At 53.0% G+C, this 23,710-nt stretch overlaps 2 protein-coding genes across 2 annotated transcripts in view; both read right to left on the reverse strand.

Annotated features, from left to right (window-relative positions):
* PAAF1 (proteasomal ATPase associated factor 1) overlaps nt 1-11,126 on the reverse strand; it is a 14,894-nt gene extending 3,768 nt beyond the window's left edge. Inside the window, exons 1-8 of the mRNA XM_082304823.1 lie at nt 11,049-11,126; nt 10,923-10,963; nt 9,725-9,828; nt 9,217-9,306; nt 4,748-4,846; nt 3,886-4,036; nt 1,597-1,791; nt 1,145-1,236 (exon numbers count right to left, since the gene is read on the reverse strand). Coding sequence (XP_082160949.1) covers nt 1,145-1,236; nt 1,597-1,791; nt 3,886-4,036; nt 4,748-4,846; nt 9,217-9,306; nt 9,725-9,828; nt 10,923-10,963; nt 11,049-11,095 — 819 coding nt within the window. The 5' untranslated portion in view covers nt 11,096-11,126. The remainder of the gene's footprint in view (nt 1-1,144; nt 1,237-1,596; nt 1,792-3,885; nt 4,037-4,747; nt 4,847-9,216; nt 9,307-9,724; nt 9,829-10,922; nt 10,964-11,048) is intronic.
* A 2,527-nt stretch (nt 11,127-13,653) lies between these two features.
* Nucleotides 13,654-23,181, reverse strand: MRPL48 (mitochondrial ribosomal protein L48). Its single transcript, XM_082304469.1, has 8 exons — nt 22,879-23,181; nt 21,161-21,204; nt 20,801-20,838; nt 19,746-19,831; nt 18,800-18,972; nt 16,940-17,042; nt 16,020-16,109; nt 13,654-13,910 (listed from the first exon to the last, which is right to left on the reverse strand). Exons 1-8 carry the CDS (start codon nt 22,897-22,899, stop codon nt 13,836-13,838), a joined length of 630 nt encoding a protein of 209 aa, XP_082160595.1. The 5' UTR covers nt 22,900-23,181; the 3' UTR covers nt 13,654-13,835.
* Nucleotides 23,182-23,710: the final 529 nt, after the last annotated feature.

The raw sequence follows: 23,710 nt of genomic DNA on the forward strand, positions 1-23,710 counted from the left end.
AGCTCTTCCCTGCCTCCAGCCTGGTTCTGTCCCTTTCTGTGCCATGTGGCGAACCTCACCAGGGGAACGGAAGGGGACTAACACTAACAAGTTCACCCATCCAGGTTAGCTTTAACCTGGCTCAATTCCTCAGCCCAGTGCTCTTCACAGCCACGTGAACGGCAGCTTACAAACCGAGGGGCGGCTGCTGCAGCAGCGAGGGAAAGAAAGGGACCTGCTGGGGGGCAGGAGGCTCTGCAGAGGGCCCTGGCCAGGCCGGGGCGATGGGCCCAGGCCCCGGGGTGAGGGTCAGCAAGGCTCAGGGCCGGGTCCTGCCCTGGGGGCACAGCAACCCCAGGCACCGCTGCAGGCGTGGGGAGGAGCGGCTGGGAGCTGCCCGGCGGGAAAGGGCCTGGGGGTGCTGGTCGACAGCCGCTGGACACGAGCCAGCAGGGTGCCCAGGTGGCCAAGAGGGCCAGTGGCACCCTGGCTTGTGTCAGGACTGGTGTGGCCAGCGGGAGCAGGGCAGGGATGGTGCCCCTGCGCTGGGCACTGGTGAGGCCGCCCCTCGAATGCTGTGCTCAGCGCTGGGCCCCGCACCCCAAGGCGGCCATGGAGGGGCTGGAGCGTGGCCAGAGCAGGGCAGCGAGGCTGGGGCAGGGGCTGGAGCACAAGGCTGGGGAGGAGCGGCTGGGGGAGCTGGGGGGGCTCAGCCTGGAGAAGAGGAGGCTGAGGGGAGCCCTCATCGCTCTCTGCCACGGCCTGAAAGGAGGCTGGAGCCGGGGGGGTCGGTCTCTGCTCCCCAGGAACAAGCGATGGGACGAGAGGGAACGGCCTCAAGCTGCGCCAGGGCAGGGTTGGGTTGGGTATGGGGAAAAACTTCTTCCCCCAAAGGGCTGCCAGGGCCTGGCCCAGGCTGCCCAGGGCAGGGGCTGAGTCCCCATCCCTGGGGGGATTTAAAAGCCAGGGAGATGTGGTGCTTGGGGCCATGGTTTAGTGGTGGCCTTGGCAGTGCTGGGTTAACAGTTGGCCTTGGTGATCTTAAAGGTCTTTTCCAACCTAAACGATTTGATGATTCTATGACTGACACCTTGGAGCCGATTTTATAGCAGCATCTCAGAGCACTCTCCCAGGCAAGTACTTCTGATAGTCTCAGACTCCTTACCGGCTGCCTGCTCTGCAGTCCCACTCCTTGAAGCTTCTTGTCTTCTCGAGCCAGCAGCAGGATTTTCCCTTCTGTCCCAATCTCACGTTCACCTGACAAAAGGACAATAGTTAATTCCAGCAGCGGGTACGCAACAAGCCTTGATGGTACCAAAACCTGACAATTTGGATCGCCCCTGCTGAACCTCTAACAGCGTTCCTCCATACCCTAAGACACCAGATGCAGCAAGGCAGGCCAGTAATCAAAGAGACACCAGTCTTAATCACTTAAACTGCTTGATAAGGCCCAATTCTTCTGCAGGACTGGAGTGCTCTATTCTGGTGACCATAGTCCCCTTCCCTAGGTGGTACAAGGGCACACGGCAGCATGCCACACGCTCAGGATTATTGGTGACAAACCTAAGCAGCTTGGGACAGGGGAACGAAGATGAATTTTAAAAGAAAGATCCCTACTAGGAGCTTTTTCAGGCGTGCCCAGGTTCAGCGAGTCGTCGGCAGTGCCCACGGCAATGCCGTTGACAGGAGAGCCGCAGTCGGCGATGACACCCAGACAGGCGGACTTCCCACAGTCCCAGAGGCGGGCGGTGCCGTCTCTAGAGCAGGAAAGGACATTTCTTCCCCGATCCACAATGGCAGTGTCCAAAATACCTGCATCAAAGCAAAGGCCGTGTTCAGACGGACAGCGCGGAAGGCAGACAGACAAAATATCTCATTTCCCAAAGTGAACTCAACTACAAGCCCCAAGCCACTGTCCCCAGAGCGCCACCAGTCACGCACAGCCAGATTGCGTGGGGTGCAACGTGGGGCAGGGAGCCGCGGCATCCAGAAAGAGGTGTCTGTGGAAGGCAGCAGCTCCCAGCAAGCCATACGGAGCGGGAGCCACCGCCCCGCGCAAAGGCAAGATATTACCGATAAAATGATCAGCAAAACCTCACCTCAAACTGCCGATACCGCAGCCGCTGCTGAGTTTCTACCTCCATAATTAACCCCTAACTTGGGAAGAAAATAGCCTGGCCCAGCACTTTTAGAACATTGCCAACTCCAGCTCCGGATAATCCCCAAAGTTGTGTGGGGCAAGCAGCATCCGCATTATCCAGCTACAGCAACACCAAAAGAGCAGTTTCTGCAGGTGCCAACATCCGCTAACAGCTTTATTTCACTGCGGGCTGTTGAGTCTAGATCTGAAAAATGATGCAGTGGTTTTTTGGAAGGGAAGAGTCAGATGGTTGGAAGATTTAATTGACGCTTTCCCTACAGAAGCAGTCATTAAACATGACAAGCCAAGCAAACTGACTGCAGCAGTTGGGGCTGGAGTTATAAGCAGTGAACAAAGTCAACCTCAGAGCCACCAGGAGCCAGACAGTCGTTCTGAGCAAAGCTCTGTTACGCTGCCTGCCCCGTTTTGTTTACAGGACATTTGCAGCAAAGCATTTTGAATCCACACAAACAGATCACATGAGAACAACGGCAGGTTCAGCGCAGGACACGTTTTTGAGTTAATCAAGTTTTGGGCAGGCAGCCACGTGGCTTATTAACCTTTCCAATAAAGCCTTGCACCTTGTGAGACTGGGAAAACAAGAGCTTGTACAGAGCAGTTAGTTTCTCAGGGAGGAAATAATTTGGGGCAGGGTTTTGGGCATCTGATGCCACATTCACAACTCACTTGGACTTGCTCACGATCACCCGAGCATTCAAGTTGGCATGCCTGGCAATCACTATGACAAGACAGCACCACCGGCCACTGTGCTCTGGGCCAGGCGTAAACAGGAGTAAAACGGGAGCCCGCTTAAGCGTTACGTATAAATCCACACTGCTTCTGAATGAGGGGTCCTGGAAACCAAAGCTTCTTTCCAGAGATTAACAGAGGCTCTGTCCAGAAACTTGCTTTGATCCCAGCTCTCGGGAGCCTTTCTGGGTACCTCATTTTCCACCCCGTGCAGTTCTTCCCTGGGACTATGCCAGTGTCAAGTGGAGGAGTTTGTAGTGTGGGCCCTGAACGCAAAGAACAGCATTCAACTCACCACAGAAGGTGGCCAGTGCATACTCTACACGAGGACAGAAGGAAGGTGAGGAATTTACTCTTTTTCAGCAGCAAGACCATCAGTAGGGGCAGAGCTGAACATCTGCCCTTGGTACAAGGAGCTTAATCAAGCCCTTCTTAAAAAAAATCACTTAAGTATCCTTGCAGCTGCCCTCGCTGTGCCTTACTCATTTTCAACAGCACACATCCTTGAGGCAGGTAACTGCCTGCCTGAGTTCTACAAGTCCACAATAAACTGCTGTATGCTTTTCTGGGCAAGAAAAAAAGAAAAGGCAGAGGTTCCGGAGCAACTGAAGGTGAGCAGGATGATTGGGATGCAAGCAGGAGGCATTCCCAGTGCAGGCAGCGAGGCTACTGAATGCGGATCAGGGCTCTGGAGAGCTGAGACGGCCCTGGAAGAGCTGAACGCCCTCTGCCTCCACCTCTGGCACTCACAAAGGGCTAACAGACTGCACCCTTCCTCTTTTTACCTTAATTAATGAAGAAAACGCAGGTCAGTGAGAGAAACTGTTTCAGCTGTCTAATACAGCAACTACTGATCTTTTTATTCAAGTTCTGGGAGCGTGAAAAAGATGCTCTGGACATCTAATACAAATGCACAGCACAAAGCGCAGCAGGCTGGTGACTGAACGTTAGCCCTCAGGTGCAACACAATTATACACATGGCAGATGAAGCATTTTAAAGGCTAAGTGCTCTGTACCTCCTTTGTGACCTTTAAATGTTACTACGCAGCTGGCATCTTCTGCTGACCAGATCTTTAGCTGGGCATCCATTCCCCCACTCAGAACCACGAGGCCCGATGGGAAAAACCTGCAACAATTCACATCATACACATGGCCTTCCAATAGTCTCTGGAAAAACAAAGAACTACGTGCTAGTTCCATTGTTATCACCCTTTTGCCAAGCAGTTTTTGAGCTATGACACTGGAAAACTTGGTGTTCCCATGGGGGCAGAGGATTAAGCTCAAATCCTCCGGGTTTGCGTTCCTGCAACGGACTCATCTGAATTAGAGGCAGCCAAAGAGGCAGCAGGTACACTTTGGGCCTCCCTCTTCCATTTGAGTAGCTAGTTACATAGCAAAGAGACTACATTTCTTTCTAATAACAGGTTAAATGTCTTTATCCTCTGCCAAACAAGCAGCTGACAGGTCAAGCTCCACAAGAGACACCTTAACTGGGAAGGTGGTTAATCCATCATGGGCAGGATTCTTTTTTTCCCTCACCTCTTCTCTACCGCAGAAGAAATTCGGTGCTTGTACCACGCGGGTTAGGAGCTGTCAGTTATCTTCTGCACTCTAGCTGTCATTCCTAACTACCCATTCTCATTTTCACCCTGGGACTCCTCTCTGGATTGCTGAGCATTATTTCCCTTGGGAGAAGTCACGCTTTCCATCAGATTTGACTGAAAATCTCCAAGATGTCAAATTTCAATGGGCTTTTTAATCAAAAGCCAGATTCTTGCCTGCCCTAGACCCCAGCGTGTGGACAGCCTGACCCAAGCCACAGCCAAATGACTTCAGTCATGTCACAGACAACACGACATCAAAGCTAGACGCTCTTACTCTTATTTCTCCATTCGCAGCCTGCCAGATTTTCATGGTCCCATCTGTGCTGGTAGACACGCCAAGCCCTCCACCACTGGAAATATCAAGACAGGTAATCTGCAGGAGGGTAAAAACATCAAACGTTAGTTTTTTATGACCCTGTATATAGGTATTTCTGCTCTGTACTGGGGAAGGCCTGCCAAGTACATCATTCAGCACTATTATCTCCCCAAGACATACTGCTGCACTCATTTAACACACCCAGAAGAGCTTCCATACTCCTAGCTAAACAGTTTCAGCTTGATAATACCCTAACATTTAAGCAAGAACTTCATAGGCTTTCTCGCCTCACCCTCTCAATATGTTTTACGAGATATTAATTAAGCCCTTAAGAAACCAAACCAAGTGGATCCTGAGCAGCAGGGTTTTTCTAGAGGACAAGGGCAGCATAAAAAGAAATTCTTCTCAATTTATCTGTTTACACAGATTGCTGCATTTCTCCTTCAAAGGCGAGCTGCTGATCTGGGCTGGCCCACAGTCAGGGCTCAGAGAAGTTGGGTGACTGGAACCTGGCACAAAGCACCCCAGATTTCTTCTAATCGCCACCAAATTTGACAAAGAAATTGTTTTTCTCTGCCTATGGCTCTGCAGAGATCTGCAAAGCAGGGAGAAAAAGAAATGCTGAGTCAGAAGCCTGCAGAGACAGCAGTTGTATTTCAGGTTTACCCCAGGTGAAGCAGAAATCTGGATTTTTCTAGCACCTCAGGCACACAGATAAGAAATTGAGCCAAGCTGTTCCATCCTAGCCTGAGATAACTGGCCAGCTTGAGAGCACGCTGACTCACAAGCCCAGAAGACGCAGATATTTATGAAGCCAATAAATGGCTAAATGTTCTGAAACGCTCAAAACTAGTTCCTTCTGCAGGCAGGCTAACTCCTCGCACAGCCTGTCACACTAAGACACTAACAACGGCCTGCTTTGCACACACACTGGGAGAGCTGAATGCTTCTGAGGAGAGCAGACCTTGAGCTTATATTCCTGTAAAAGGGTAGCCGTTCCCGTGATGCCAGACATTATTGCTGCCATTCGGGAAAGGCAGATGTATTTTAGTTGTGCACGAAATAAAATAACAGGTATTCTAGCCTTGAAAGAAACAATTACATCTTCCAAGTGACAAAGATATTTCCAATATAGATTGCAGCAAGACCAAACAGGCTGAAAAACCAACTATATAGATTTTGTTAGAACAAAGGTTAACACTAGTGTTGCATCCTGAAAAAAACCAATAAAACTATCACAACTACATAGTGGAATAGCTGCCTTGTCTTGCAAGATTTGGATACTGAAGCCATGCTGTATCACCTCCAAAAGCTTCCTAATAATTGTATTTGCACTCCATGGATTAGAAGAAAGTACTTCAGCAGCAAAAACCACTGACAGAAATGAGAAATGCAGATCACAGTCCCGTCGTCGTTCCAACCCCTCACCACCACGACGAAACGTGGTTTCCAGTCTTAACTCGCACAGTCCGTCAGCGCGCTTGCAGGTCCCACCCGCCCAGTCAGGTGCGTAAGGGATGAGGCTGCTCATCTTCATCCCAGGCTTCAGGTTAAATGTTTTTCTGAACAATTAACTACTCTGAAACAGGATTCGGCTTTGTCGATGCTCTTGTACATGCTCAGTCTTAGCTAGCAGCCAGCCTGAAGAGACAGGGGGATTTAAATACCACGTTCACAGGGAATCCCAAAGATCATAGAATCACAGAATGCTTTGGGACGGAAGGGACCTTTCCAGCCCATCCAGTCCCACCCCTGCCATGGGCAGGGACATCTTCCACCAGATCAGGGTGCTCAGAGCCCCGTCCAGCCTGGCCTTGGATGTTTCCAGGGATGGGGCATCTCCCACCTCTCTGGGCAACCTGGGCCACTGTCTCACCACCCTCAGTGTGGAACATTTTTTTCCACTGTGTTTAGTGTAAATCTGCCCTTCTTTAGTTTAAAACCATTCCCCCTTGTCCTGTCGCAGCAGGCCCTGCTAAAAAGCCTGTCCCCCCCTTTCTCACAAGCCCCCGTTAAGCACGGCAAGGCCGCAATCAGCTCTGCCCGCAGCCCCCTCCTCCCCAGGCTGAACCCCCCCAGCTCTCAGCCTGGCCTCACAGCAGAGCTGGGCCACCCTCGGACCATCGCTGGGGCCTCCCCTGGCCCCGCTCCCACAGCTCCATGTCCTTCCCGTGCTGAGGACCCCCGAGCTGGACGCGGGGCTCCAGGGGGGTCTCCCCAGAGCGGGGCAGAATCCCCCCCCTCGCCCCGCTGCGGGGGATGCAGCCCAGGAGACGCTTGGCTTTCTGGGCTGCCAGCGTACGTTGCCGGCCCATGGCCAGCTTTCCATCCCCCAGCACCCCCAAGTCCTTCTCCTCAGGGCTGCTCTCCACCCCTCCATCCCCCAGCCTGTGCTGATACCGGGGGTTGCCCCCACCCAGGTGCAGGACCTTGCACTTGGCCTTGTTGAACCCCATGAGGTTCACAGGGTCCCACTTCTTGAGCTTGTCCAGGTAAGACAGGAGTAGATTGAGAGACTTTGCCAAGAAAGATGACAGCTGGAGGCCTGAGATTTAAGGACGACGCCCTCGGGCAGACCAAGTACATAACAGACCTGCATCAATCTCCAGCTGTTTCCAGATGTTAAGGACGACGTCCTATGGCATCCTATTGCTGCACGGGCATCAGCCAGGGCTTGCAGGGACATGATATGCCACCCTGCAGTCATAAGTTCCCCTATCCAAGCAAGAGTCAGACCAAACTGCTCTCCTGAAAAGCTCCGACAGCTCAAACCACAGCTAATTTTAACCGGGTGCAGGATCAATACTCAACCTCCACTTGAAAAAAATAATTGGGAATTAAAACAGGAATGAAAAGATTTAAATAAGAGCACAAGGTAATAGTTTAGCCGTTACAACAGCCATTAAGTACATTTACTTCTATATTGGTAATGTGACAAATACATCGGTAACATGAGTGGCATTTTATCTAACAAACCAATCCGTGGTAATTTGCTCCCTAGTTAAAAAAAAAAAAAAAAAGCCTGTGAAGGTCATTCAAGCCTCACTGACATTCGACATATGCCCAAATTTTCAGGAGGGATACGTAAATGGGCAAGGCCAAGCACGAGTGCTCAGAACAAGAGGCAGCAGGTAAAAAGGATAACTGGAGCTTAGTCCACACTGGCTTTAAACTCATCTACATATTAATAGATATTGCTTCAGCTGCTTTCCAGAGGAGAGATCTGCAGTGCAGCTGTAAGCCATCGCCCCCGTTTGACAGCAGACTAAACACTTACGCCTGCATTTCCATTTTGCTGTGCTTTGAATGTCGATTCCATTTATCACACAAAAGGGCAGCTGGGGACTCTTAAGTAGCACAAAGCTCAGAGAAGTGATTCACCTCTGTCTCTGGAGCTGCCAAGCTCCATCTCTCAGCAGAGCCGTGCTTCCTCTTAAAACAGCTGTAGAGATGCGGAATTGCCTTTACGTCAAAACGCGCCTTGATTTATACCGCTTTTGAGCTTCGTTAATAGAGACTGGCTTTTCAGCATTTTCAGCTGGGTTTATCACAACAATTTACTCAATAAATCATGAGAGAAGCATGCTAAAACATCTCCAGGAGCTGTCAGGGGACTCCCTTTAGGGCAGCCGGCTGTACCTGCAGGCTACACACTACCTAGTTTCTTAGACCACTTTCACGTAGGGTTAAGTGTTCAGCAAACACACAGACTACTTTCCAGCAAAGCCAAATTATGCGCTTCTCTTCAGTGAAGAAATTAAATTTCAGGTCAGAGTCAGCCTTTCTGTACCACTGTTCAGTGAGAAGCTGTGCTTGTTGCACCCCCAGATTGATGGGGGTGCAATAAGAAAGATTATTCAGCAAAACGAGCAGGACTGCTTTTAAATAAGTGAGATGTTCAAGCAATTTATTTATTTATTTATTAAATACAAGCTGGGCCATTCTGGTGTCTGAATTCCCACCAAGTCAGGAGGAATTTATACAACATTCGATTCCCAGCCACGCAAACAGAAATTAATACAGCAAATATCAAAACCAGACAGCTTCATTACACAGGATAGATATGAACCAGTCAGAGATGAAGAGCTCAGTGCCCGGAACCTCTTATTTTTATCTTGGTTTTTGATACACTAATTCACCCATCTTATTCCTTTACAGGGGGATCCATCATGGGCCTGTGGTGTGCAGAAATTAGATCACTTGCAAGAAAACAGTCTAAAGAATTTTAGAGATTATTTTTGGGGAGTAAACTTAACCGTAATCAAGTTTTCCAAGTTTCTACGATCTGATATGCTTTATTACCTCATTGACACACAAAGTCATGCTGCAGGCCACCCCTCAGAACGAGCACGCAACAGCCACAGACATGCTGTGAAAGCTCACAGTCACTTCCAGTTATTTCCCACTCACTTCACAAGGTTACTTACACTTTTCTGATGAATTCTGCAAAAAGTTGTGTACGGTGCCAGGAATTTTGTGGACACATTTTCGTGAGGACAAGAAATGAGAATGCTTTTCTAGAGGGGGGGAAAGAGAGGAGAAAAAGAATTAGAAGTGCTGTTAGTCCTACTGAAACACAGAGGCTGCCAAGGTAGAACTACGATCTGGACCCGGCTGTGATATCTCACAGCTTAAAGACTGATGGAAGGTGCAGCATTGGGCTCGTCTCCTTACGCCTTCTCAAGATGCGGGCCCCGGGTGGCAAGGGATGGCCGCGATGGCCTGGCCAAATATGACACAGAGTCGCAGCCTGACTATGGGATGCTACGGACCAGCTCCAGGGCACTGTACAGGCAGGAGGCCCAGGATAGCTGGATAGGACCACGCGGAGGACCGGGCGACAGCTTTAGGCTGCTATTTTGACTGGCAGAAGATTATCATCCCTTCATGCGCGGAAGGCGGTTACCGATCCCCGCTTCCCCCCAGCCCTGGCACCTTGGTGACTTCCCCGACCACGAAGCCCTCGGAGGCGGCGATGTCAGGGACGCCCTCGGTGCTGAGCCCGCGGCGGGTCAGGCTGCCGTACAGGGTCGGCTTCCCTGCGGGGAGAGCAGCCATCAGCCGGGCCACCCTTCGGACCCCCCTCAGCTCACCTTCCCCTCACCACCCTGACCCCCTCCTAAACCACAGGGCCCCCCATAAGCACCCTCACCCTCTCCTAACTCACAGGGTCCCCCCTCAATCACCCTCACCCCCTTCTAACCCACAGGACCCCCACAACCTCCCTCACCCCCCTCTAAACCACAAGGCACCCCCAAACCACTCTCACACTCCCCTAAACCACAGGGCCCCCCCAACCTCGCTTACCCCCTCCCAACCCACAGGGCCCCCCTCAACCACCCACACCCCTCCTAAACCACAGCGTGCCCCCCCAATCGCCCTCACCCCCTCCTAAACCACAAGGACCCCTCAACCACCCTCACCCCTTCCTAACCCACAGGGCACCCCTCAATCGCTCTCATGCTCCCCTAAACCACAGGCCCTCCCCAACCTCTCTTACCCCCTCCTAACACACAGGGCCCCCCTCAACCACAGGATCCTCACCCCCAATCGCCCTCAAGGCCTCCTAAACCACAGGGACCCCACAACCTCCCTTACGTCCTCCTAACCCACAGGGCACCCCTCAACCACCCTCACCCCTTCCTAACCCACAGGGCCCCCCTCAACCACCCTCACCCCTCCTAAACCACAGCGTCCCCCCCCAATTGCCCTCATCCCCTCCTAAACCACGAGGACCCCACAAGCACCCTTACCCCCTCCTAACCCACAGGGCCCCCCTCAACCACCCACACTCCTCCTAAACCACAGGATCCCAGCCCCCAATCGCCCTCAAGGCCTCCTAAACCACAGGGACCCCACAAGCACCCTTACTTCCTCCTAACCCACAGGGCCCCCCTCAACCATCCACACTCCTCCTAAACCACAGGATCCCAGCCCAAATCGCCCTCACCCCCTCCTAAACCACAGGGACCCCACAAGCACCCTCACCCCTTCCTAACCCCCAGGGCCCCCACAACTTTCCTCACCCCTCCTAAACCACAGCCCGCCCCCAACTGTCCTCACCCCCTCCTACCCCACAGGGCCCCCTCCGCCCGCCTCCCTCCGCGGCCTCCGCAGGCCCCTCAGCACTCACCAGGGCTCCGGCAGCTCAGCCAGGCCTCACCCTCGTCCCTCCTGCGGAGAGAAAGAGCGGCGGTGAGTGCGGGGCAGGGGCAGGGGAGCGGGGCTCGGGGCAGGGGAGCGGGAGGGCCGTGCCCACCTCAGCGCCTGGCTCCAGTCGCTCTGGATCCGCAGCGTCGCCGCCATCTTGTCGGGGCATGCGCACCCCCTTCCGCCTCCTTCCTTCCCGTCAGCCCCCGCGGGACGGAAGCGGAAGGCGCCCTCCAATGAGCGAGCGCTCCCGCCGCCACGCCCCACCCCGGCAGTGCCTGTCCCGACGCCAGCCTTAAAGGGGCCGCGCTGCGCCGCTGGGCAGGTACGGGGGGGGCATGGAGGGTGCTGTGAGATGCTTGAGGGAGGTGCTGAGCATCCAGGGAGGGGCATGGAGGGTGATGGGCACCCATGGGAGGGGGTAGGGAGCATGGAGGGTGGTGAGCACCCATGGGTGGGTGGGTATGGGCACCCATGGGAGGGGGTGTGGAGGATGCTCAGCACCCATGGGTGGGGGTATGGAAGGTGCTCAGCACCCATGGGTGAGGGTAGGGTGCATAGGGGGTGCTGAGCACCCATGGGAGGGGGTATGGAGGGTGCTGAGCACCCAAGGAGGGGCAATGGAGGGTGCTGAGCACCCATGAGTGGGGGTAGGGTGCATGGGGGGTGCTGAGCACCCATGGGAGGGGGTATGGAGGGTGCTGGGCACCCATGGATGGGGGTAGGGTGCATGGGGGGTGCTGAGCACCCATGGGAGAGGGTATGGAGGGTGCTGAGCACCCAAGGAGGGGCGATGGAGGGTGCTGGGCACCCATGAGTGGGGGTAGGGTGCATGGGGGGTGCTGAGCACCCATGGGAGGGGGTAAGGAGCATGGAGGGTGCTGGGCACCCATGGATGGGGGTAGAGAGGGTGCTGAGCACCCAAGAAGGGGCAATGGCGGGGGCTGGGCACCCATGGGAGGGGGTATGTAGGGAGCTGAGCGCCCATGGGTTGGGGTAGGATGAATTGGAGGTGCTGGGCGCCCACGGGGGTGGGAAGGGGTGCTGAGCTCCTCCTGGGGGTGCCTGGAGAACATGGGGGCACCCATGGGGGCATGGAGGGTGCTGAGCACCCATAGGGGTGTGGGAGGGGGTGCTGAGCACCCATGGAGAGGGCTGGGGGTGCTGTGTGCCCTGGGGGGTGCCCCCAAAACAGGAGGCAGCGCCCCAACGCCTGCCACCGCCCTCCAGCCCGGCTCCGCGATGGCGAGGCCCGGACACGCCAGGAATCGCCCGTCCTTGAAGGAAGAGGAGGCCGAGGAGGCCGAGGACCCGGTGGACGCCATGATCTCGCGGACGGGCTGCGCGGCGCAGCACGGGGCGCTGCAGGAGTGCATGGCGGAGCGGCAGGACTGGCGGCACTGCCAGCCCCAGGTCCGGGCTTTCGGCGAGTGCATGGCCCGACAGCAGCGCGCCGAGGAACCGCGCCGGGCGCCCGGCTCACGCCAAGCCCACCCCTCGCCCGCCGGGGACTGAAATCAGCGGGGACCCCCACGAACGGGGGCGGCTGTGCCATTTGACCCTGGTTTTGTGTTATTTTTTTAATTCAAGCGGGTGGTTGCGCCAGTAAATTCACGCTACATCGTTGGGAAATTAAATCTGGTGGCGTTCGTCGTCCTGGCTGAAGTTCTCGGCTCTGTCTGCGCTGCCGGGGATAACCGGGAGCTCGGAGGGGAGGGTTGTGGAATCAGATGGGAATTTCCAGCCCCAAATGTCCCAAACTGGGAGCATTCCCATTCCTTGCCGTGGATTTCCACTCCATGTCCTTCCCTGCGCCATCCCAGAGCTTTTCCCAGCAGGGATAACCTCGTGTCCCACAGGACAGGGTTTTGGGGAGGGAATTTATCTCCTGGGAAGCCCCAGGAGCATTAGGTATCGGGGCGAAAAGGGGCTCTTGCGGAGTGGGATGCTGCTCTGAACACCCCCTCCCAGCAACTGAACTATGAAAAAGAAAATAAAATCGCTTTTTTTAAAATAAAATTTAGGCTGGAAAGGGAAGGGCACCCGCAGCTTTTGCCAGGGGGAATTTTCCAGCCCCTCTCCCAGCTGGGGCTGCCAAGGGGCTGGGTTTTGGCACTGCCGGCCAAAAAATCACAGCCAGCACAGGACCACGAGCAACACCTGGGCAGCTGTAGTTTGGGGGAGAGTGCTAACGAAGGAGTTATTTTCCCCTCTTTTTAGAGAGCTGGTCCTTAGAAAGAAGGGAAAAAAACCCAAAGAAACCAGGTTTTGGGCAGGAACAGAGCCTCCTCTTAGCAGCAGGGCTCAAATTTGGTCACAACACACTTCCTAACAGGATGGGGTGATCAGGTGTTACCTCACTCCAGCCTAAATAAAAACAGCTGCCTGCACCCAATCTCAGAGTTTGAAATAAGGAGGATTGGAGCAAAAACCCAGGTGCCCAAGTAATTTCTCCCTTTCCAAAGGGCTGTTGTAAAAAGTAGATTGACTTCAGGGATCCAGGGGCAAGTTTATCCTTGAAAGGCAAATCAGAAATTAAGGAGTTGCAGTACAGCATTATTAACTTGCAGAGGTTTCTGCAGATTAAAACTTGAAGAAATCCTCATATACCAAGAGTAAAACATACAGGAAAACACACCAAAAAAGGGGAAGAACTGAGAAAAGCCACATTTCATTGTGCTCCCCCTTCACTCAGTGTACAAACCAGTCGGATATAAACACATGTATTTGTCTTTATTAAGACAAGCTTGACAACAGTGGAAATTTCTTCCAATTCACCAAATTATCAGTACGGTGCTCGTGAAGTCACCTTCCGGAGGCTTGAGGAGCCACGGAGGAGAAGCCTCGCTCTCCCAGGGGTGGCTCTGAAATGGATGGAGCGTTCTTCTTCCTCATCTCAGTTCATCTGTGCTAGCAGCTCTTCAAGTTCTGGTCGAGACTTTAATCGGCTCTTGAAGTCAGCTTCTGTGTGCTGGGGAGGGAGGGGAAAAAAACACCAAGCAAATCAGAATCGCTTCTCAAGCACTTTTTGAAATCAAGAGGAAGAAAACCCTCTCCCAAAGAGAATCAAAGAGTGGAAAAACAAAAGACTTAAATGTCCGCTGAAGCCAGGGAGTGGGAATCATAGAATCACTGAATCATTTAGGTTGGAAAAGACCCTTCAGATCATCGAGTCCAACCGTTAACCCAGCGCTGCCAAGGCCACCACTAAACCATGGCCCCAAGCCCCACATCTCCCCGGCTTTTAAATCCCCCCAGGGATGGGGACTCAGCCCCTGCGCTGGGCAGCCTGGGCCAGGCCCTGACAGCCCTTTGGGGGAAGAAGTTTTTCCCCATACCCAACCCAACCCTGCCCTGGCGCAGCCTGAGGCCCTTCCCTCTCGTCCCATCGCTTGTTCCTGGGGAGCAGAGACCGACCCCCCCGGCTCCAGCCCCCTTTCAGGCCGTTGCAGAGAGCGATGAGGGCTCCCCTCAGCCTCCTCTTCTCCAGGCTGAGCCCCCCCAGCTCCCCCAGCCGCTCCTCCCCAGCCTTGTGCTCCAGCCCCTGCCCCAGCCTCGCTGCCCTGCTCTGGCCACGCTCCAGCCCCTCCATGGCCGCCTTGGGGTGCGGGGCCCAGCGCTGAGCACAGCATTCGAGGGGCGGCCTCACCAGTGCCCAGCGCAGGGGGACCATCCCTGCCCTGCTCCTGCTGGCCACACCAGTCCTGATACAAGCCAGGGTGCCACTGGCCCTCTTGGCCACCTGGGCACCCTGCTGGCTCGTGTCCAGCGGCTGTCGACCAGCACCCCCAGGCCCTTTCCCGCCGGGCAGCTCCCAGCCGCTCCTCCCCAAGCCCAAGCTCTAAGCCTCCTCCAGGAGCAGCTGCTGGGGGTACAGCACAGAGGGCAGAAAGCTTTTGGCAGCAAGTGAGCATGGACACGCTTGGTCGCTGCCCAGGCTCTAAAATTCAGCCTTGGAGGCTCCTCCTCAGCTGCCTAACTGCTTTTGGAAGAGCGAGCAGTGGCATTGTGCTCAAGAAGTCAACTGGACACCCCCAACTCTGCCGCTGCCTATCACCGTAGCATCTACTTTCCTGAGGAGACCTGCCACTTTCTCCAGAACTTCGCAAGAACATCCTTAAGCTTTAATCTTTCTTCTGCGCTGCCACTCTCATGAAGCCAGCTTAGGTCTCTCCCCTGGGCTTCCTGCAGCAGACTGCAATGACTTTGCAAATGGCACAATGTCACAGTTCTCCCTCCAGAGACAAAGCCGTCGGCCAAGATTAAAAAAAGAAATGGCAGCCCTAAGGCAGAGACAGGACTGTGACCAAAGCAGAGAAGATTACTGGACTCAAGAGACCTTCTCCTGTATTCCTTCTGGTTTTGCAGAGCTGAGATAACTAAACTTTCTTCAAAGGCCACTTAAGAAGCCAACTGTGTTTTCATATTTGAGTTTACTGTATTGCCTTCCCTTCCAAGGCACAAAAATATTTTGTCCCTGAATAAAAAGGGCTTCCTGGGACTCTTTTGTCTGAATGTAAAATGACAGAAGTTGAAATATCTCCTTATGCCTGGTCCACCAGTGAGTGGAGCTCTGTCCTGAAGTCCTCGGTGCCGAGAAAACTGTCAGGCCTTCCTGCAGAAACCAAGCTGAACCCCTCCCAGAGCAAATTCCATCAAAACAGGGCACAGCATTTGGGTTTCCAGTCTCAGCTTTGCTACCAACTGCTCCATGAAGTTCCTGGTGATTCCCACAGCACTGCTGAAGGAAAGCGTTCCCTTCCGAGTTGCGGGGAATCTGTGGCAGCAAAGGAAGGCAACTTGCAACCTGCCGTCTCCTACAGATCTACAGGATGAGCTGGGAAGGTGCCTTCTGTGGCACTCGTAACAGGAGGCTAAATGGAAAATGAAACACTCATCAAGAATTAGAGGTAGTGGTTTTTCATAGACCAAGTGAGGGCCTGGTTCTGGGAGATCCTGGGTATCCGTAAGTCCAGAGGAGGCAGCAGCCTCAGGACCAGGTTTGTATTTTCAAAGCAAATTCACGTCACACATCATATCTGCTTTCTAAATGCAAAGGCATTGGTGAAATTAAACATACCTCTTTCACTAACAGATGGACCCCTTCAGGCTGGTTACTCTGAATAATTTCCAAGAGTATCGGAGCAAACGTTGAACTCAAACCGCTGATCTGAAAGAAGAAATCAAAGTGCTGCAGGAGCAGAACACCACACGCAGAACGGACTCGTTATAGTAATGGCACAGAAAGAGAGTCCATTTCAGTCCGAGCCTGCGGCAGTCAACCGCTTCATTAGAGGAGCGCTCTCTCCTTCGTGCGCACACCTCTCGCATACAGCACGGCCCAAAGCTCTCGTTTCGGCTCTCCTCTACGAACACTGTGCTTCCCGTCCCTGCCTGCATGCTCTCCTGCACGTAAAGAGACTTAACCGTGCAGGAAGATCTTATCGTAGGTGAGACTCTAATACAAAGGCTGCCACGGCAAATCTGCAAGCCCCAGTGTTAACTACACATCAGCTCTCCCCAGTGGAAAAAGTCTACCTCTAGGTTTAAAATGTAGTTCAGCAGAGGTTTAGCATATAGCAAGGGAACACACTATAAAATAGTAAAAAGTCACTTAGGAGAAATACCCGTTTACCTCCATCAGTTGTACACTTTTGAAGCTGGCCCTGATACTAGTAGTATCTTTAAATTTCATCGAGTTTGTCCAATCATTCATCCTTAAACGTGACTTTTCTACCCCTCGTATCAAGTATCCTGCATAAAATAGGTAACAAATCTTCTGGCTGAAATGCAGAATCCAGTAACCCTTCCTCTGCTTCTACTTTGTGAGTAACCTTTAGCAAGAAATCTAATTAGACTTCTTTGCGCTTCAATTTACGCACAAATTACACCTTTCATTTGTGCAAGGGGCTTAACTCCAATCGTTCAGGGGTTTTGAGAGCCTGAGACGGGAGGTGCTGCACAAGAGCGGCAGCGCTATCAGCAAACGCCGGCTCGTACCTGGACAACCCTCTGATGGGTAGTGAGGACTGCATCCAGCTGCATTTTGGAACCTCGCTCTTCCAAGAACAGCACTTCGTTGGTTTTGGTGGGCATCGCGTAGCTGCAGGAACCACAGGTCAGTGCTCAGGACAGGGAGGATAGATTTGCACTACTTTACAGGAATGAATCAACCTCCAGCAGCACAGAATGTGGAAGGAGATTAACTTTTCATGAGAAATTAATTATGCAAACAATGTATCTTGCAAATCAGGCACTGGCAGAAGCCGGGTGTTTTACTGGAAAGAGATAAGGGTGAAGCTTGCAGCACTACTGCCAGCAAAAACCTGTTTCAGCTACAAACACCAGCCTGAGAAGAGAACTTTTAACTTCTTTATAGTCGAAGGAGAGGTTTAAAGCAACAGTTCTGACTTATTTTGTAACAGTCTATCTGTTCTCATCGGGAACAGAGCTAAAAACCACTGCTGCAACGCACCACTCCAAAGACATTATTTTCACCTCTGAATGGGAGAACGATCAGGCACTGGATCAGATCCTGCTCTCCGGTTAGCGTCACTCCGGAGACCTCAGCCTCCCCATCTCCATTTGCACACCATCAGTAACAACAGGCTACATCCTACTGCCCACGTTTTACCCTACCGATTTTGCTCTTACAGGGCAAATCATTTCTTTCTGTATGTACCGAACGCTGCACGCCAAGTCCGACCTCAGAGGGCAGAAGGATGACACAAGGCAATAACGCTTTACACCGAAAGCGCTACCCACAGTCTCAGGCTGTGGGATTTCTCCGCAAATGCTTTCCAGCGCATTGCTGCTGACAGAACTGTAATTTCTTAGCGTCGCCGGGTGTTCTTCTCAAAAGAAACACCTATCAGTCACCAACGTGTCACAGGTTTTAGTGCTGTTTGGTGCAGAAGGCATCACAGAGAGACTACGAGCGACTGCTCTGTGGGCACAGGATTTCAGATCCGCGGCTGACAGTTCAGCAACGTGAATGAACATAAAGCAAATGATTTTTTGATAGATTTAATCGGCATGAGCAGGAACCAGCGCTTATATTCAAAGGTACAGTTTGCTGTAACCTGTTTCAGCTACAAACACCAGCCTGAGAAAAGAACTTTTAACTTCTTTAGAGTTGAAGGAGAGCTTTAAATTTAAAGATACACATTTCAGATAATCACCGCTAAGTGTTTTTACTTCCTTAGAGCAACACAGTGCTTCTCCAGTGACTACAGCTCCCTGGGTGCACTGCAGGCACCGAGGAGCTGCATCAGATTCCTCAGACTCATTAAAACCTGCAAAGCTGCTATCAAGGGTACGCCTGCTTCGGAGATCTAGTGTGCAACTGAAGCACCCTCTACTACTAAACTAAAGTAGCGGGTGGCTCTCCCACAACCTTCAGAGGTTTCCCAAGCTCATTTTAGTTTGTATATTCAGTATCGCTTGCTTACTCCGCAATGTATGCACAGAGGAAAGAGCCTGGATAAAACACTATAAAGAAAAAACAGCAGCAAGAGTCAGCAATACTTAAGCCTACGTTCCCGGGCTCAGCACCCACAGGCTTAAGCCTTTTTCTCAAAGGAATGAGAAGCAACAGCTATTTTTTTCCTTGAGATCTGTTCAGTCAGTGCCTGAATAACTCCCTTTCAGCCTGCCTTATACGAATAAAGCATCCAACACCGTACAGACACACAAAAAGAGAACACCAGGCAGGTGACAGAAGATTTGGATTTCCTCGTGACAATCTATCAGAGAGATTAGTTTGCGTCCTTGCCTGCAAGGTATCTTCACCTACGAGCCTCACAGAGCCTAACGCAACGCGTTTGCGAGGGATGACAAACAGAGCCGCGTTCCTCCTACCTTTCATTCACCCTAATGGAGAGTCGGTTGCAGAGTTTATGCACGTACTGAGCAAAATGCTCCACGAGACACATATCATAGGAAGTCATCTGGATGTTGACATCTCCATACTCATACTCGGTTCCAACATTTATCTCTTTCATCTGTACTTTATCCTTCTTCTTCTTTGGATTCTGTATTTTTAAAAAAAAAAAAAAAAAGAAAGAAAAAATAAAAAGCGTATCTGTTTTGAACAAAGCTGGAAAGAAAAAACAGTAACTCTTGCCCACGCAGGAGACCGTGCTAGGGCACTCTCCTCTGACAAAGGTTTGCTGAACTATGTCGAACATCTCGCAGCCCATCTGCGCTCCCTTTCCCCGACGACAAAACTGGGATGACATTATCTTAACAGATGTTCCCAAGTTGAGCAGTTCAGTTCTTGGATGGCAGCATCAGAGAAGTTACACAGAAAATACGTGCATACCATGATTAATTTCTTCCAGAAAGATCCAAGGAGTAGAAAACAAACTGCTTTTTCTTTCAGTTCCTGCCTTCGAGGCAGATGTCTAGATGAGTTATTGTTTCCTCCTTCCACAAAAATTGTCGTCTTTCCAAATTTCAGGGAATGTAAAAAGTTTAAATGCAAATAAGACCTGCTCACAACATTCTGCAATAATTTGAAGTTGGGGTGTTAAATTCAGCAACAGGAAGAGATTCCTCCCTCCCAAAACTACTCATTAATTTAAACAAGAATGTACTGGACAAAGGAAAGTATTTATGCAGTGTTGTGAGCGGGTACTTCACGTGACATAATGCTCTCTACCGAGAAAAGCGGCAGTAAACCATTACATTATTCCTTTGTAATATGGTTCATCAGCCGTGGAATTAATAATACCAACATTTATATCAGACTGTAAAAAGATGGATCAGCTGAAAGCAAGCAGAGTAGCGGAGTTCTTATGCCTACCTCCTTCGGGAGCAGGTATTTAAACTTCCCAATACCATGCGTAGGACGGGATTTGTAATGTCTCTGGCAACTCACGAGTGCATCACCTTAAAATCAAAGCAGAGCAAACGTGTTTCCAGCTGAACGGCAGACAGCCCTTCTTTTAACAAATGTACACGGGTGCTTCGAGAGCCCAAAATCCACACCGGGGGCAAGAATTTGTCCTCAGTTCTTTGACAGGAGGCAAAGGCAGGCTAAGGCTTCGGCCGATCTCTGCCCCACGCAGACAGCCTGTGCCTCACAGCAAGCCTGTTACAATTCACAGCTGGTTACGGTGAGCAACAAATAAGGGAGGAAGAGATTAAAGGTGACTCATTTCCCAGGTGAATTCTCAGGCAAACAAACAGAAAAAGACAGACTTGTCAGCACCAGTGGATGGCGAGGATACGGATGAAACGTTACATCTGTCTCCTCTTATGCGACAGCAGTGATGCCGCTATGATGGATCTGAGCCCCGCTTAATTTTAAATCCAAGCCTGTTCAAATATTCATGTCCTAGGAAGCCAAATCAAAACGGCACTGGCTTTTATTTATACTTCCTTCTCCAGGGTAAAATGAAACCCTCAATAACCCTCATTTTAATAAAGGAAGCTCAGAACAGCAAAGAGAAACTGAACACCAAGGATCTAAGCCACTCAGTTACACTTTGCCTCCACATCAAAATAAAATTCTAATTTAAATTGTGACAGTGGACTCCACCAGCTCAATAAATGTTGAAGTGGGACCTCACGGGGGTGTAAGTCTGTTCCTGGACAGTAATATAGCAAATTGTACCTGGCTGCTGTCACTCCACAGTGTAACACCACGACTAGGAGTACCTGCTCAGCCAAGAACAGGGAAACAGAAGAAAAGCTTACAAAAAAGGTATGGAAGTGGAAAAGCACCTGCTCAGGTTTTTTAACCAGCCCAAAATTGGCTAAAAAAAAACTGAAAGGGAGACACAAACACCAAAATGTGTAATATTTATTTTGAGTAAATTAAGTTTTGCCTTGCATGGGATTAATAAGAGGCCTTACCTGCAGCACACAGATGGCTTTCTCTGGGTGTTGCCGCTCTGTAGGAAGCAAGATAATCGTTAAATTTCTGATTTCACCCATCTGTGGAAACACAACATACCAAGCCAATCTCCTTGAACAAAGGCTCACACCCCAAGTCCCTCAGACACAGGCAGATCCTTTTAGCAAAGAGACTTTCTCTTCTTCACACCCTACAGCCCTTTTAGCTCCCAGACATCAGCTGAAAGTCTTCCCTCCACAATTAAAAGACTTTCTTTGGCAAAACGTACTTTTTTTTTTGTCACGTATGTTTTCTGACACCCTCAACAGAAGTCCCTTTTACTGTGTTTTACTTGCTGGGTTTGATTTCAGGCCACTCACCTGCTGAGCGCAAACACCTGCTTTAGCTTCTTCAAGCACAGCACCTGCAATGAGCCACCACGGTCAAAATGCAAACAGCACAGCAGATACTCAGCGAGTTTTCACCAGCGCTTGCCTAAGCAGAGCCATCAAAACACCCCCTCAGACCCTGGGAACATACCAATAACCCTCCCAATCTCTCCACAGCCTCCAGCCACTATCACTCCCCAGAATGTTGCCGCAACATAGAGGGAAGAGATGAAGCAGGAGGAAGATGATGACTGCGGTAACCTTTCCATGCACCCCCTTGCTGAGCTTCAGGATCCAACCTCCTCTCTGTTACAGATCATATTTGTCCCTCGCACCGTCCCACTGCCTCCAGGTTACAACAGGCGCAGAACAACCCTTGTGCTTCTTCCAGCTCCACACGGGTGGAGGGAAACGCAGCTCATCCATCACCAAGGCGGCGTGAAGCAAAGAGCTTTGCTGGCAGGCAGGACCTGCATCATGCCAGCGGGGGTGGGGGGATAATTAATGTCCCCAAAGAGTGACCAGAGGGACAGGGAGGACCAGGGATCTGCCAGTCCCCGAGGGCAGTGATAGGGTGAGGGCTGTAAGGGACCCTGTGTCCCTGGGGTGATCCCGGGGTGCCTGAGGGCTTGGGGGGGGCGGGTCACACAGAATCACACAGAATGCCCTGGGATGGAAGGGACCTTTCAAGCCCATCCAGTCCAACCCCCTGCCATGAGCAAGGACATCTTCCACCAGATCAGGGTGCTCACAGCCCCGTCCAGCCTGGCCTTGGATGCTTCCAGGGATGGGGCATCTCCCACCTCTCTGGGCAACCTGGGCCAGTGCCTCACCACCCTCATTGTAAAACACTTCTTCCTTCTATCCAGTCTGAATCTCCCCTCTTTCAGTTTAAAACCATCCCCCCTTGTCCTATCGCAACAGGCCCTGCTAAAAAGCCTGTCCCCCCCTTTCTCACAAGCCCCCGTTAAGCACGGCAAGGCCGCAATCAGCTCTGCCCGCAGCCCCCTCCTCCCCAGGCTGAACCCCCCCAGCTCTCAGCCTGGCCTCACAGCAGAGCTGGGCCACCCTCGGACCATCGCTGGGGCCTCCCCTGGCCCCGCTCCCACAGCTCCATGTCCTTCCCGTGCTGAGGACCCCCGAGCTGGACGCGGGGCTCCAGGGGGGTCTCCCCAGAGCGGAGCAGAGGGGCAGAATCCCCTCCCTCGCCCCGCTGCCCACGCTGCGGGGGATGCAGCCCAGGAGACGCTTGGCTTTCTGGGCTGCCAGCGCACGTTGCCGGCCCATGGCCAGCTTTTCATCCCCCAGCACCCCCAAGTCCCTCTCCTCAGGGCTGCTCTCCATCCCTCCATCCCCCAGCCTGTGCTGATACCGGGGGTTGCCCCAACCCAAGTGCAGGACCCTGCAGGTACCTGGCCCAGGCACACCAGGGTAGGCGAGCCAGGGCACCCCCGAGAGACACAATCCCCCCCAAATATAGTCCCAAGGCCGGGTCGGGCCTGTCCCTCCCCAATAGCAGGGCTGGGCCTGACCCTCCTGTCCCCAGAACCAGGCCTGTCCCTCCTCTTCCCTCCCCCGGGGCCGGGCCGGGCCGGGCCTGTCCCTCCCCTCCCCTCCCCCGGGGCCGGGCCTGTCGTGTCCTCCCTCCCCGTCCTCCCCCGGTACCGGTACCGGTACCGGGCCCCGTGTCCCTCACGACCCGCCGGTACCTTCGGCAGGGCCGCGCTCATCCCTGCGCCTCAGACGGAGCCGCGTCCGTCGCTCAAAGCGTCCCCCCACCGCGCCTCGGTGCACCCCAGCCCGAGTCCCCGCGGCCCGCGGCTCCCGCCTCGCGTTCCGCCCACCGGGGCTTCCCTTTGGGTGGATAATTTTTGGACAACCCCCGGTGCTCGCAGGGCCCCGGTCCCCTGAAGGAGGGGGTGGAGGCGGCAATGGAGGACACCCTGCCCCTGCTGCGTCCCGCCAGTGCCGCCCCACGGAGCAGCGCGACGTGGCAGCAACCGCTCGGCGCACCCAACCCTGTGCCCAGCACCACGCACCCCGCTAGCCGCGGCCCGCCCTCCGCGCCCTCCTCGTCGCACGCTGATTGGCTTTCCGCCGCGTCCATCGAGACAAGGCGCGGCGGCCATGTTGAGTGTGGCCTTCCTGGACTCGCCGTGCTGAGCGCCATCTGTCTGACCCCGCCCCGGCGTGGTGCGGCGGCCATCTTGAGTGTGGCCCACCCGGTGCCGCCTTGTGGCCGCCATGTCAGCGCTGTGCGGGGGAGCGGGGATGGAGGGCAGGGCGGGCGGCCTAGGGCCCAGCCGGCTTCAGGGCGGGGTGATCTGCCTCCATGAGCCCTCAGTCAACGCACGATATCCCTGCTGGCTGTGGGATCGAGGCAGGGACCCAGCGGGGGCTCAGCAGGCCCCTGCTCCAGCCTGGAGCCTGTGGGGTGTGAGGGCGTGCAGGGCCGGCCTGGGCGTGCAGGGCTGAGGCAGGGCCAGAGGGTTTGGTACTAAAATCTTTGGTACTGCCGTGATCTGGATGAGGGGATGGAGT

The sequence above is a fragment of the Platalea leucorodia genome, assembly GCF_965183815.1.
Source record: "Platalea leucorodia genome assembly, chromosome: 2".
Lineage (NCBI taxonomy): Eukaryota > Metazoa > Chordata > Aves > Pelecaniformes > Threskiornithidae > Platalea > Platalea leucorodia.